The sequence below is a fragment of the Arachis stenosperma genome, chromosome 7 (genome assembly GCF_014773155.1).
Source record: "Arachis stenosperma cultivar V10309 chromosome 7, arast.V10309.gnm1.PFL2, whole genome shotgun sequence".
Lineage (NCBI taxonomy): Eukaryota > Viridiplantae > Streptophyta > Magnoliopsida > Fabales > Fabaceae > Arachis > Arachis stenosperma.
In genome coordinates this window covers 28900972-28915497 of record NC_080383.1, presented here as the reverse complement: position 1 = coordinate 28915497, position 14526 = coordinate 28900972, and the positions used below count along the sequence as shown (strand labels likewise).

General features: G+C 28.8%; 1 protein-coding gene and 1 pseudogene across 1 annotated transcript; both read left to right on the top strand.

The window, feature by feature from the left end:
• Positions 1-2049: 2049 nt before the first annotated feature.
• LOC130939641 (30S ribosomal protein S2, chloroplastic-like) lies at positions 2050-8358 on the top strand (annotated as a pseudogene).
• A 154-nt stretch (positions 8359-8512) lies between these two features.
• LOC130939639 (ATP synthase subunit a, chloroplastic-like) lies at positions 8513-12444 on the top strand. Its single transcript, XM_057867729.1, has 5 exons — positions 8513-9301; positions 10977-11042; positions 11854-11917; positions 11981-12137; positions 12424-12444. Exons 1-5 carry the CDS (start codon positions 8569-8571, stop codon positions 12442-12444), a joined length of 1041 nt encoding a protein of 346 aa, XP_057723712.1. The 5' UTR covers positions 8513-8568.
• The last annotated feature ends 2082 nt before the right edge of the window (positions 12445-14526 follow it).

Genomic DNA, 14526 nt, shown 5'->3' with positions numbered 1-14526 from the left:
ACTTTTAAAAGACCCTCCATCAAGGCAAAGTCCAAGTCTTCTGAGTTATAAAAATCTTACAAAACTTTTTCTATATTTATAACATCAAAACTACCCATTTTTCTCATATGACTTCTAACCTTCTCTTAAGAATTGGAAGGAATGTTTTCCTCCCAAATAATTTCACTATGATGGAATCCCACCATTCCTCTTTAAGTTTAGATTACAAACTTTATTAATGATTAAGTTATAAATGCCATTAGGAGTTCTTTCGATAGTTACCTCATTAGCTTCCTCTTCTTCTTTCTTATCACTCTTCTCTTCAGGAGTTTTTGATTAGGTAGTTGTTCTATGCCCTCTATCCTTCCCCGTCATTACTACTTGTGCAAAGGATATTGTTTGACTTGTGGGCTTTGGACTAGTTCTATCTTTCATAGGCTGAGGGTTGCTATTATGGCCTCCATGAGCTTCTTGTCTTTCCAGACTCTCCTCTTTCATGCATTCCTCCACACGTGAAATAAGCACCTGACTTTCTGTGTATCCCGCTCCTTCCGTCGCTTTCTTGACTTATTTGTTTTTTATCAGGTTAGCTTTTTCATCTCCTCAATTCTCCTCCCTTGGTCTGCGTGGGCGTGCTACCCTACCTCTCACAAAGCCTCTTCTCATAAAGGGACTATTTGGTTGCTCACTGCTCATTGCTCTCTATTTACAATTTTGTTTTCATAAAATGTAACATAGAACTAGAAAAAGATTGTTGTTGTTGTTCTTTTTTTAAAATATTAGATCATTCCCAAGCAATATCAGCCCAATTCATCTATTTAGTAAAAAAAGCCCAACTACAAAAAAATGACCAACCCAATTTTTTTTAAAATTAAAAAAATGGTTAAGCACTTAATTTAAACATGCTTTCTCACCTAATTGCCTAAGAATACTCGACAAATTCCTGTGTGCTACTGCTACCACTCAGTCCGTGTCTCCCTTATCACATCAACACTAACGCGCGTCCTTCATAAAGAAGTATCCACCTCATTTCAGTAAATGTTGAAAATTTTTTACTTCAGTATGGTAGCATCACCCCATCCCTTTTATATGGTTATCATTTTACTAGTTTCTTTTTGTTGCCTTTCGATCCTTTGATTTTCTTTTAAATAATGTTTCCACCAAAATCAGCTAGATTGCTACTATATAATTATATATATTTATAGAAATACATATCTTATTTAATTTATTTTTAATATGTATTTATATTCTAATATATATTTTATATTAGTGGCTGATCTTAGTGTATATTTGATACAATTATTTAAATAATGCATTATATCTCCTAATCTTAATATTAAAAACTATGATTTAAGTGTAAGTAAAATATTTTTTTAGCTCCTATCCATTTTAAACTTAGACAATATGCACCCTCTCAATTAAAAAATGACAAATCTCTCCCAGAACTTTAGCTCTATTAAACACATCGATCATTATGTGAATGTTTTTGACAAAATTTTTCAGATTTTGGTGACATATTACATTAGGCTTCTAAACTGGAATGAACTTAATTGAGGTAGATGGTAATAATTTGTTTGGGACAATTAAATCACTCTCTAATCATTAAAACAATGTTGCCATTTGAATACATCCCATTATGTAACCTAATAGAAATAGTTAATCCAAGGACAAGAAGCAAACTATGAGTGATGTAAATAAATCTTCAATTGCTTAGTGATACGTTGGAGGGAGAAAGATAGCAAAGGTTATGGGTAATTTTGGAAAAATTAAAAACTAATTTTTTTTTTACTATTGCCAATAATTACAAGAATAATTTACATAATCAAAATTTAGAACTATGATGGATTTAAAAATAGAAAAATATATGAAGTTTGAGAAAAGAGGGCCATATTAACTCATATTTGCCTTTGAGTCTCTGTTAGTATAGCTCCGTCGACCCCTTACAAGATGAACCTAGAAACGGGAACAGGTTCAGCAACGTGAGGGAGACGGGAGAGCTTCAGTGACGGCCACGGGAGAGGATCAACGAGGACGATGCAAAACTTTCCACTACGAAAGGAAAGGATGTCAATGGCACTGGTTGACGGGAGACCTTCAGCGACGATGGCTCACGGGAATGACTTAGACGACGATGAAGGTTGCATGGGAGCCTTTGAGATTTTAGCGACAAAAGATAGCGAGTTGGCGATGGAGAAGTTTGAGTCAGCGATGGAGAGGGGTTAGGGGGAGGAGGCCAGAGCGTGGCGTGGTTAGAGAGAGAGAGAGAGAGAGAGAGGAATTAGGAATTATGATTTTTTTGAATCTTATATCAATATATATAAAAGGTATTTATATAATTTCATTATAGTGGAGATTTAGTGTGTCCTAACGAGTACCTCAGTCCCTATTTCCGTCCCTATTTATTGGTGGGGATGGATCTTTATCCCCGTGGGGACTTTGTGCGTCTCCATTTTTTTCCGTCTCATGTAATTCCCGTGGGTACCCACGAGTTCAGGTTTTTTTCTCATCCCTACTTTCTATATCTAATCTCAAAGAGGTATTACATGATAAGTTTTATAAATTTTATTTTATGTCTAATATTCTATTTTCAAATAATTATTATATACCTCTTAAATACTTACTAATTTATACGTCAGAGTATTTTTTGTAGATATTCATCCACTGTATTTTTTGACATTCGAATTATACTCACTTCATAAAAAAAAAGACATACTACATCACAAAGAACAAGCTATACTTCAAAATTTCAACCACACAAAAACATAGCTAATTGATTATAATATATTTTATATATTCACAAAAAAAATATATTTTTTTAATTTTATATTTTGAATTGCCGATGGATTTTGGTTATAATAAACTAATTAGTTCATCACATACATAACACACCAAAAATAAGAAACAAGTGTAAATATCAATTTATACTGTTTTAAATGATATTACAAGTATTATATATATGATGAACTTATACTTTTATAATAGTATTATACAAATATTACTAGTGCAAATATTAATTTTTGTTAAAATTAATAGTATTATACAAATTATAATATAATATTTTAAATAAATATAATAAGATAATACATATTTTTATTCTTTATTTCATTTTTATATCTATTTCTCCTTTTTATTTATTATTTTACAACAAAGATAATTTAGTCACCACTATTGATACGGATAATATAAAAACCCTAATTCTTTTTTAAAACTAAATATTACTAATTTATTGATGCAAAACTTCTGCTTTAGAAAGTTATGATGCGTCTAAAATGTTCCAATATAATTGAAAAATTAAACATGATGTTTCGATTAAATCTAAACTATACATATTTTTTATTGTCAAATCTAAATGATAGAATTTAGTGCAACATTTTAATGTAGTAATAGAAATTTGAATACCAACATGGATCTTCAAGTTGCAAGTAATTATATTTTTTTTAAATATAAAATTGTAGAGACAAATAAAAAGATAGAAAAATCGTTATTTGAGTTAATCTGAAAGACATATATTGAAAAGAAGTAAAATAAATATTTTTAACGAAAATAAAAGATTTTGTGTTAAATATTTTAAATTTAATAAAATGCAATAAATGAAAGATAATACCTATATATTGAAGCATTATATAATAAAGTAATAACTTTTAACATAATTCACACACTATTAATTTCAGTTTTACTATAATGTTACTTGATATATTAGTGAAAAACTATATTTTAGCTTCAATGGAAGAACTACTTTTGTCTCTTGGATTTTTTTTTATTTGTTCTTTTTAGTTTTTGAATCTTTTTCCTTTTTGTATGTAGCTAAAATTGCTTAATAAATGTGTGATTTGAAAAAAAAAAATAAAAAATTATAGAAAAAGATATTATTATAAATAATTGATTAAATTGTTAACATTTAAATTAAATTAAGAGTTAATATTAATCAGGACAATAAAAATCGAATAGATTCTTAAAGTTATCATCATTACTATTAATGCATTGTCATTTTCAATACTGCACAAAGGATATTAAAAAATAAAAATTAAAAAAAAGTATGGGAAGTCAATATAATTGGTGTACAATGTGTACAATGAGAATATTTTTATAATTAAAATTAAATGATAATTAAATTAATTAATTATTATTTATTTTCAATTTCAAATTCAGCTCAAATAAACAACTCATTGTACACGTTGTATAGATATCCTATTGGCTCTCTAACAGAATTCTAAGTAAAAATATGAACAATGAAATCAAAATCATAAAAGGCCAATTTGGACAACCACAAAATATTAAAATCGAATTACACGAGTGAAGTTTATTAGAGAACAAATAAAGTAACAAAACTAGGAATTAATGATACTTCTTTATCTTTGTTGTTCTGCCGGATCGGTCGCTCAAGACCTTTGGTCTCTACTTGGACCTAATGAAAAAAAATGGGATCACTTCTTATGGACTTGTTGAGAATGATTCTGATCTAGTTCATGGCCTATTAGAAGTAAAAGGCGCTCTGGTGGAATTCTCACAGACAGAAAAAAGTTGCAGTTAGTTTGACAATGATCGAGTGACATTGCTTCTTCGGTCCGAACCAAAGAATCCCTTAAATATGATTCAAAAATGATCTTGTTTTATCGTTGATTAGAGGTTTCTTTATGAAAAATATGAATCGGAGTTTGAAGAAGGGGAAGGAGTCCTTGACCCGCAACAGATAGAGGAGGATTTATTCAATCACATAGATTGGGCTCCTATAATATGGCGCCCTTGGAGCTTTCTATTTAATTGTATCGAAAGGCCCAGTTAATTGGGATTTTCTTATTGGGCCAGGTCATTTTAGGACAAGCGGATCATTTATGAGGAAGAGGATGAGTTTCAAGAGAATGATTCGGAGTTCTTACAGGGTGAAACCATGCAGTACTAGACACGAGATAGATCTTTCAAAGAACAAGGCTTTTTTCAAATAAGCTAATTCATTTGGGACTCTACGGATCCACTTTTTTTCCTATTGAAAAATCAGCCTTTTGTCTTTGTCTCTGTGTTTTCACATCGACAATTCTTTGCAGGTGAAGAGATGTCAAAGAGGCTTCTTACTTCCCAAACAGATCTTCTTACATCTATATATAAACGCGGGTTTATCAAGAAAAGCATTTCGAATTGTTGATTAATCGCCAGAGATGGCTTAGAACCAATAGTTCATTATATAATGAATTTTCCCTTCTAATACTCTATCTGAGAGTTATCAATATTTATCAAATATGTTCGTATCTAACGGAACACTATTGGATCAAATGACAAAGACATTGTTGAGAAAAAGATGGCTTTTCTCGAAAGAAGTGGATCTTTTATCCGAACCTTCTTCCATAATGGTAAGGAACAACAGTATTATTGAAACAAATACACCAATCACTTTTAATATAAGAAGTCGAGTAGACAAATTGGTGCGAATGGAGAAGAAAAAAATTGAATTACAAATATTTTCTGGGGATATCCATTTTTCTGGCGAAATGGATAAGGTATACTGACACAGTGGTATTTTGATACAATCCGAAAAGTTAAAAAAAGATTCAAAGGAATAAAAATAAAATTAAAAATTGGATCTCTGTCCAATGGATCACAATTATAAAAAAAAAATATTTTATTTTGGTTCGACCTATAATTCTATATAAAAATACAAACGGTATCAATTTAGTAAAATTTTTTTCACAAGATCTGTTTCAGAAAAGGGATAATTTGGAGTTTAAAGCTCTCAATTATATTCTTTATAGAAATGGAAAATCAATTCATAAAATTTCTAACACAACCATTCAATTAGTTCGAACTTGTTTTGTATTGAATTGGGATCGAGATACAAAAAGTTCTTCGATAGAAGAGTCTCGTGCCTCTTTTGTTGAAGTAAATATAAATGGTCTGATTGAAGATTTTCTAAGAATTGATCCAACAAAATCATGGAATTCCTATGTCAGAAAAAGAAATGATCCATCAGAATGGATCTCGAATAATGAGTCAAATCAAATTAATATTAATCCATTTTCTTCTATTTCTTTTCATAAAAAATTCAACAATCACATATCCAAAATTATGAAATAATTCATGTGTTGTTGAATAGAAATAAAGAATGACAATCTTTAATAATTTTGTCACTCATATGATTGTTTTGAAATAGGACCTTTTAGCAATGTAAAATACTACAACGAGGTAAAAATAAAAAAGAGAATAAAAAAATAAAAAAATTTCAAATTCTAATTAAGAATTCATTAGGTTCGTAGGAATAGCACTTCAAGTTTCAAATTTTTATTTAGTTTACCTTTTAATAACTCATAATTAGATCTCGATGAATAAAAATTTGAAACTTGACAAGTTAAAAAAAACTTGTCAAGCATTAAAAAAATTTTTAATGGACGAAACCAAGATCATTTATAAGCCCGATCTATGCAATAACATAAAATTAAATACATTCGGTTTGAATTGAGATTTTCTCCATCATGATTATGATTCTAAATATTGTGAAAAATTGATTACAATAATTAGCCTGGGACAATTTATTTGTAAAATGTATGTCTATCTCAAACAAAAAAATGGACTAGAACTAGAAATTAAAATCGGGACAAGTTTTAATTGTTAAAATAGATTCCATCTTAATAAGATCGGCTAATACCTATTTGGCGACTCCAGGAGCAACAGTTCATGGACATTTTGGAGAAATCTTTTTTGAAGGAGATATATTAGTAACATGTGTATATCAAAAATCGAGATCAGGTGATATAACTCAAGGTCTTTCAAAAGTGGAAACATGTATTAGAAGTTTGTTCGATTGATTCAATATCGATTAACCTAGGGAAGATGGTTGACGCTTGGAATGAACATATAACCAAAATTCTCGGCATTCCTTGGGGATTTTTCTTTGTATTGAGTTAACTATTGTCCAAAGTCGAATTTCTTCGGTTAATAAAATCCAAAGAATTTATCGATCCCAAGGAGTGCATATACATAATAAACATATTGAGATTATCATACGCCAAATAACATCAAAAGTATTGGTTTCAGAAGATGAAATGTCTAATGTTTTTTCACCCAACGAGCTAATTGGATTGTTTCAAGCTGAACGAGCGGGATGTGCCTTAGAAGAAGTAATTTGTTACCAAACTCTATTATTGGGAATAACAAAAACATCTTTAAATATTCTAAGTTTCATATCCGAAGCGGATTTCAAGAAACTACTAGAGTTTTAGCAAAAGTTGCTCTCCGAGGTCATATCAATTGGTTAAAAGGTCTAAAAGAGAACGTTGTTTTGGGGGAAATGATACCCGTTGGTACCGAATTCAAAAGGGTAACACAGCCTTCAAAGCAAAGACAATTTATTAAGATTGCTCAGAATAAAAAGAATTTACTCGAAAAAAAAAATAAAAGATATCTTGTTCCACCATGGAGAATTTGTTTTTTGATTTTAAGAATTTATGTGATACGTTGCAGCAATCATTTTCGAAGATTTGATAATTGCTAAAAGCCTATTTTTTCGAATTTATAATTCTTAAATTTAAATAAAGGCACATTTTTTAAAACAAATAAAAAAAGTAAAAAAATTGAATGGCTTGACCATGTATCAAGAGCCAATTTTCGATAAAAGAGAAAGTTTCATCGGAACAAAATTTTTCTTATTTCAAAATACCCTGTCTCTTTTTTGTGGGGATCAATAACAAAAAAATATTGAAACATAACATTGGAAGAGATGATGGAAGCAGGAGTTTATTTTGGCCATGCTACTAGAAAATAGAATCCCAGAATAACACCTTATATATCCATAAAACGTAAGGGTATTCATATTCTAAATCTTACAAGAACTGCTCACTTTTTATCAGAAGCATGTGATTTGGTTTTTGATGCAGCAAGTAAGGGGAAATAATTTTTAATTATTGGCACAAAAAATAAAGCTGCGAATTTAATAGCACGGGTTGTAACAAGGGCTTGATGTCATTATGTTAATAAAAAATAGCTCGGTGGTATGTTAACCAATTGGTATACTACAGAAACGAGACTTCATAAGTTCAGGTCCCTGAGAATAGAACAAAAAAGGGCAGAATTCATAGTTTGCCAAAAAAAGATACTGCTATTTTGAAGAGACAATTATCGCACTTGGAAACCTATATGGGTGACATTAAATATATGACTGGCTTATCCGATATTGTCATAATCGTTGATCAGCAAGAGAAGTATACCGCTCTTAGAGAATATATCACTTTGAGAATTTCAACGATTTGTTTAATCGATACAAATTGTGACCCCGATCTCGCGGATATTTCGATTTCAACTAATAATGATGCTACAGCTTCAATTTGGTTAATTCTTAACAAATTAGTATTTGCAATTTGTGAAAGTCGTTCTAGCTATATACGAAATTTTTAATTAATAATAAAATAAATTATTCCATTGAGAACTTTATAGATTTATAGAATCGGTTACTATAACTAATTTACTAAATCATGCAAAAAACAAAAAAATCAGAAATATTAAGTGATTAGTCGATATTCAAAATAAAAGATTTAACAGACAATTGAAAAAGAGATGGTTGAATCAAAATAATTCCTTTCAAGTTCTATTTATTTTGAGGGCAATATGAATATTCTATTATGTTCCATCAATACATTAAAAAGATTATATGAGATATCTTTCGTAAAAGTAGGTCAACATCTCTATTGGCAATTAAGGGTGTTCCAAGTGCATGCCCAAGTACTTATGACTTTTTGGGTCGTAATTGCTATCTTATTGGTTTCAGCCATTTTAGTTGTTAGAAATCCGCAAACCATTCTCACTTTTGGTCATAATTTCTTTAAATATGTCCTCGAATTCATTCGAGATGTAAGCAAAACTCAGATTGGGGAAGAATATGGTCCGTGGGTTCTCTTTGTTGGAACCATGTTCTTATTTATTTTTGTTTCAAATTGGTTGGGGACTCTTTTGCCTTGGAAAATAATACAGTTACCTCATGGGGAGTTAGCTGCACCCACAAAAGATATAAATACTACTGTTGCATTAGCTTTACTTACATCAGTAGCATATTTCTATGCGGGTCTTTTGAAAAAAGAATTAGCTTATTTTGGTAAATACATCCAACCAACTTCAAGTCTTCTACCAATTAACATCTTAGAAAATTTCACAAAACTCGTGTCGCTTAGCTTTCGACTTTTCAAAAATATATTAGCTAATGAATTAGCAGTTGTTGTTCTTGCTTCTTTAGTACCCTTAGTAGTTCCTATACCCGTCATGCTCCTTGGATTATTTACAAGTAGTATTCAAGCCCTTATTTTTGCTACTTTAGCTGCGGCTTATGTAGGTAAATTCATAGAAGGCATTATTAACTTAACAAATTTAGGAAATAGTCTTTTTTTTTTTAGTTTCTAGTTTAGTTTGACTCGCCACAATATATGTGCGGCTAAAGATAATATACTTAGGTAATAAAAATACATAAAAAAGAAACAAATAAGTTTTGAATTCTGATTCTATTAATTGAATATTCATAAATACGGAGTTAAATTAAATACAATCAAAGTATAAATAAATATATGATCTGGTAAAAAAAATAGAAAAGATTACTTGAGAGCTGTAAAAAAAATAAAAAACATCTTTTAAATAATGAATCTTTTTCCTTTTTTTTTTTTTGCTAAACTAAAAAGAATCTTTGGTTTCAATTTTTTTCAATAATTTTTTGGTATTATTTTTGTTGTATTTTATTTTGTTCATTCAATCTATAATATAAATATTTTTTTTACATTATAATATAGATCTAATTTAAATATTGTTTGATTAGAGTCTATTAATGTTATAAATGTAAATATTAAGAACCTTAACTTTAAATTTTGTAGGATATTTTTGTTTACGACATATGATTAAAATAGATATTACATAAAATTAGAACGTATTTGTATTTTCTACATATTTAATTTAACAATAAATAAAAATTTTATTTAAATCACTCAAATTTCAATATTTCGTTGCAAAGATTCAATTTTTTGATTGAACAATTTTTTTTAAATTGATTATACTATATGAATATAAACAAAGATATAATTAAAAAGAAGAGAAGGGCTAGCAAAAACCTAAGACTAAGACTAGATGTATACATTTTCTTCTCGCATCAATAATGTTGGGAAAATCATAATTCAAGTTTTGTCTTTATCTTGTTCTAATGTTCTCTGGTGAAATCATTGGTTGGGGCGTAAGCGTAATTATATTATACCATGCATGGTCATTGATGAGCTAGGTAAAATGAAAGAAAAATGCAAATTATATCTAGACAGATAAAACATGATTTGAATATAAAATAACATATTATATTATAGATATAAAACGATAAGTCTATACATATACCTATCTTTTTTGTTTGTTTGTTTGTTTTATTTTATTTATATTTATTTTTATGCCCAAATAATTGCTAATATTTATTCAAAAAATAAAGACAAAATTTACTACAGTATCCAGCCATGTGGAAATTGTATTCTCATGCTGTTGTTGCTGTTGTCAAAAAAAGCTAAACGCCTCGCCTCCTAAAATAATGGGGTCTCTCGTGGACTGTTATAGTGAAGTAGTATATTTTCTTTAATGATGAAAAACAAAGCAGTGAATAACAGTATCACATGATATGAATTTATGAAGTGTGTTTCTCACCAATTTTCTTTTCCAATATTATTGGTTAAGTTGTAGTGTATTATGTTACTGTCTTTGGCCTTTACCATACACTCTATCCTATGAAGGAACTTTTCTGCTTCAAAAAGGGTATCATTATTGTATGTGAGACCATGGAATCAAAGAAGAGTGGATGTACTTCTTCAAGCAGTGTGGAGTTTGTTCAAACGGGGATATGATCTTTCTTGGCTACATAGTGCTTTTGGGTTATGGTCCCAACAAACACCTTCTATCTACATTGATTGCCTGCCATTCAAGCTAAAACAGATCCCTTTTATTCATAATACTTCATCGAATGGTGTTATTTGACATCTCATTCATCCTCTATATATGTTGCACAGGGGCAAGTATACTTGTCTACATATTTTCCATTTTATTCATAGCCCTTCATTTGACAATACTCAAAGGTACGTTATTTCATACCTTGTTAGTCATACATGATGTATGACTGATTGCTTGTGAATGGTTCCCTTGAAATCATTTCTCTAACACAACTCTCTCTGATTTTCATGTTTCATTTATATTAGATTTGGTCCTTGTATTCCTACTTACATGACTGGTTTCTACAAGTGATCCTACTGGCCACTCTTCATCAAATATTGTTTATTACATTTCTCTTCTTCTAAGTTGGAACATTGCTTTTTAATTGCATAGGTGAGAGGCCAAGCTGGAAGATTTAGCAATGGCCTTAGGCCTTGTTGGAATTATCTGCATGGTGTTTCTGTTCTTTCTAACTTTAGAGAGAAGTATCAACTATCAAGTACCACATCTGGCTAGGACACACATCAATGCAAAGTCCTTTTTCAATCATAAACTATATAGGCCAACATTGCAAGAGCTTTCATTGTAGATGCTCATGCAGGATTAGCCATGTGGTCCACTAGCTTACCTTTGATAAGGCGAAAACTTTATGAACTTTTCTTCTGCATTCATCAACTGTCATAGTTTTTGTAGTAGGATTTTCTTCTTCCTGTGTGTTTCTTGCAAGAAAAAAATATAGTTGGTTTTTGCTTGCATCTTATCTTGTGAAACTATTGAACTGAATTTCTCCAAGAATCCAGGTGAATGACAAGTACTATATCTGAATTTGGCTCCATTTCAATTTCCTCTCATGTTGCTACAATAGGATTGTGCTATGCTCCTACAAGTGTCATTTACATAAATGTTCATCTCTTGCTGCGACACTAAACATGATACCCTAAGCATTCTTTGTATCAGAAGCTATCATGTTCATCTCCACCGAAAGGTCATGTGGACGGGATTCATCAACCTTTCCCTCAAGGTATGGTAACTACTAACTAGTTAAAGACAAGTCATGGATTGACACATATAATGTTTGATGCAGGTATGACATGGTAGTGATGGTGAGTGGAGGAAGTGTAATTGCAACTTTCATCTCCATGAGTTCTTGTATGCGCCTTCAACAAGTGCGTTACCTCTTCATGAGTGTTTCAGGCACAACCTTTGACATCTCGCGCTTGCAGCTTCAAATTGAAGCCTATGTAACAAGAGAGAAACAACCTCTTCAAACATTATTGTTCAGCTCAAATGCATCAGATGAACCCATTTTTGCAATCTTTGGGCGAAACAATTGGCTCTGCCTTGGGATTATCATCTCTTCATCTCTAATATTATTCCTATTACTTATTGTCACTCTAAGCAAACTATATATATATATGGATCACAATTCAGACCTCAATTTCCCATACTTCTCAAGGGCCAGCCTGAGCATGTTATTCATCTCTGTATCTATGGTCATTACAGCTACATCTGTTTTTATCTGGACAGGAGTCAGAATATGTGTATTAGACCATGTCCAATAGGAACTCATCCCATTAGGAGGAACTCAAAGCATCTCTCTCTTCTTTATTAGGAGGAACTAATTTTAGTCTCTGTTGTGATCTTATTTAATTAATTAATTAAAAAACTTAAAATTAATATAATTAATTTTTTTCAATAATATTATTTAAATTTATAAATTTAAAAATATTAATTTATTAATAATAACGGTAACATAGTAACGACTAGTTTCTAATGATTAATTTTGTAACTGCTAGTTTTACAACTGCTAATTTTAATAATGTGGTTAACATTTTAAATTTTAAAAATAAAAATAACTAACCCAACCAAAAATTATTTTGTAAAGTGTAAAAATTAAATTTATTTTTTAATGTAAGTAAATTTAATTAATTATAATTTAATATAATAATATAAATAATATTTAATATTAATTATGACATAAATAATTAATATAAATCATTAATTAAATAAAAATTTAATTATTTAATCTAATTAATTATTATAGTTATTAATAAATTAATTATAATTTAATTATTTAATTAATTATTATTTAAATAATTAATATAAATTATTAATTAAATAAAAATATAATTATTTAATATAATTTATTATTATAATTATTACTGAATTAATTATTATTTAATTATTTAATATAATTATTTAATTAATTAAAATTTTATATAATTATTAATTTTTTAATTTGACAAGTTATTATTGGGTAACAGGAGTTCCATTCAGATGGACTCCCCTTCTTGATCTAAGAGAAGGAATTCTTTTTTATTTCATTCCAACGGTTGGTTTCTATTTTTTCTGACATGCACAGTAATGGAAACTCCAAAAAAGCAACCATTAGAGTTGCTCTTAAGACCACCTGGTAGGAAACTCATCTCAATTCTTATTTATGGCCCACCTATCATCAAAAGTAACTCCACATCAGTTTTTGCGTTATAAACAGTAAATAAAAACTCAAACCATCTCTTTTTTTTCCATTAGGAGAAACTAACTTTAGTTCATATTATAGTCTCACTTAGTTAATTAATTAAAATAATTAAGATTATATTAATTACTATTTTTTTTACAATAATATTATTTAAATTTATGAATTCAAAAATAATTTACTATTAAAAAATATTAACATAAAAAATTTATAATATAGTTAGCATTTTTAAATTTGTAATTTTATAATGTGGTTAGTATTTTTAAATTTTATAAATAAAAATAAATAATCTAACCAAAAGTTATTTTGAAATGTGTAAAAATTAAATTTATTTTTTTACGTAAATAATTTTAATTAATTATAATTTAATATAACAAAATACATAATATTTAATAATAATTTAATATAATTATTTATATTAATTATAATTTAATTAATTAATATAAATTATTAATTAATTAAAAATATAATTAATTAATTAATTATAATTTAATTATTTAATATAATTATTTATTTAATTATAATTTAATATAATTATTTATTTTAAAGATAACTTGCCATTAAAAGTCCTTTTGAGGAGGAACTCTTCTCCCTTGAATTATGTGAAGAAATTCATCTTCTCTCTTCTCTAAAAGATAGAACTCAGACAGATAGAATTGTATCTTGTCAGAAAAAGTGAGTTGGGAACTCAGCCATTAGAGTTGCTCTAAGTAGATTGAAAGCGAACGCACATTTCCAGGCACAGTACTCGGATCGGATCGGATATGGCCAAAATTTCAATTCGATCTGCACTAAAATTATTGGATCAGATCAGATTCAATAGTCTCAATTTTTTAACTCGGATATCGGATATATCTGCAAAACATAAAAAAAAATTTTAAAAACTTATTTTTATTAAAAAATATCCATAAAATTCATTTTTTCTATTCTTTTAAATATGTTTACTCTTAAAATAATATTAAAGACACTTTTATTAAATAATAAATTAAAATAATATAACATATATGATAATTATTAGTTGAAATAAAACAAAAAGAATATTTACTTATTTATTTCTTTATTTTTACGGATACGCAGATGCGTTAGATATGCAAATACTAACACAAAATCTACAATCTGATCTGATTATTATGCGAATCCGATCCAATCCGATA

What these genes read in the sequence shown, in the direction of transcription:
- LOC130939639 (XM_057867729.1), top strand. Translation starts at nt 8,569, where the DNA reads ATGAATATTCTATTATGTTCCATCAATACATTAAAAAGATTATATGAG. An exon ending in TGTAGGTAAATTCATAGAAG is followed by an intron (nt 9,302 to 10,976) that starts GCATTATTAACT and finishes TATGTTGCACAG; the next exon opens with GGGCAAGTATACTTGTCTAC. An exon ending in TCATTTGACAATACTCAAAG is followed by an intron (nt 11,043 to 11,853) that starts GTACGTTATTTC and finishes TCTTTGTATCAG; the next exon opens with AAGCTATCATGTTCATCTCC.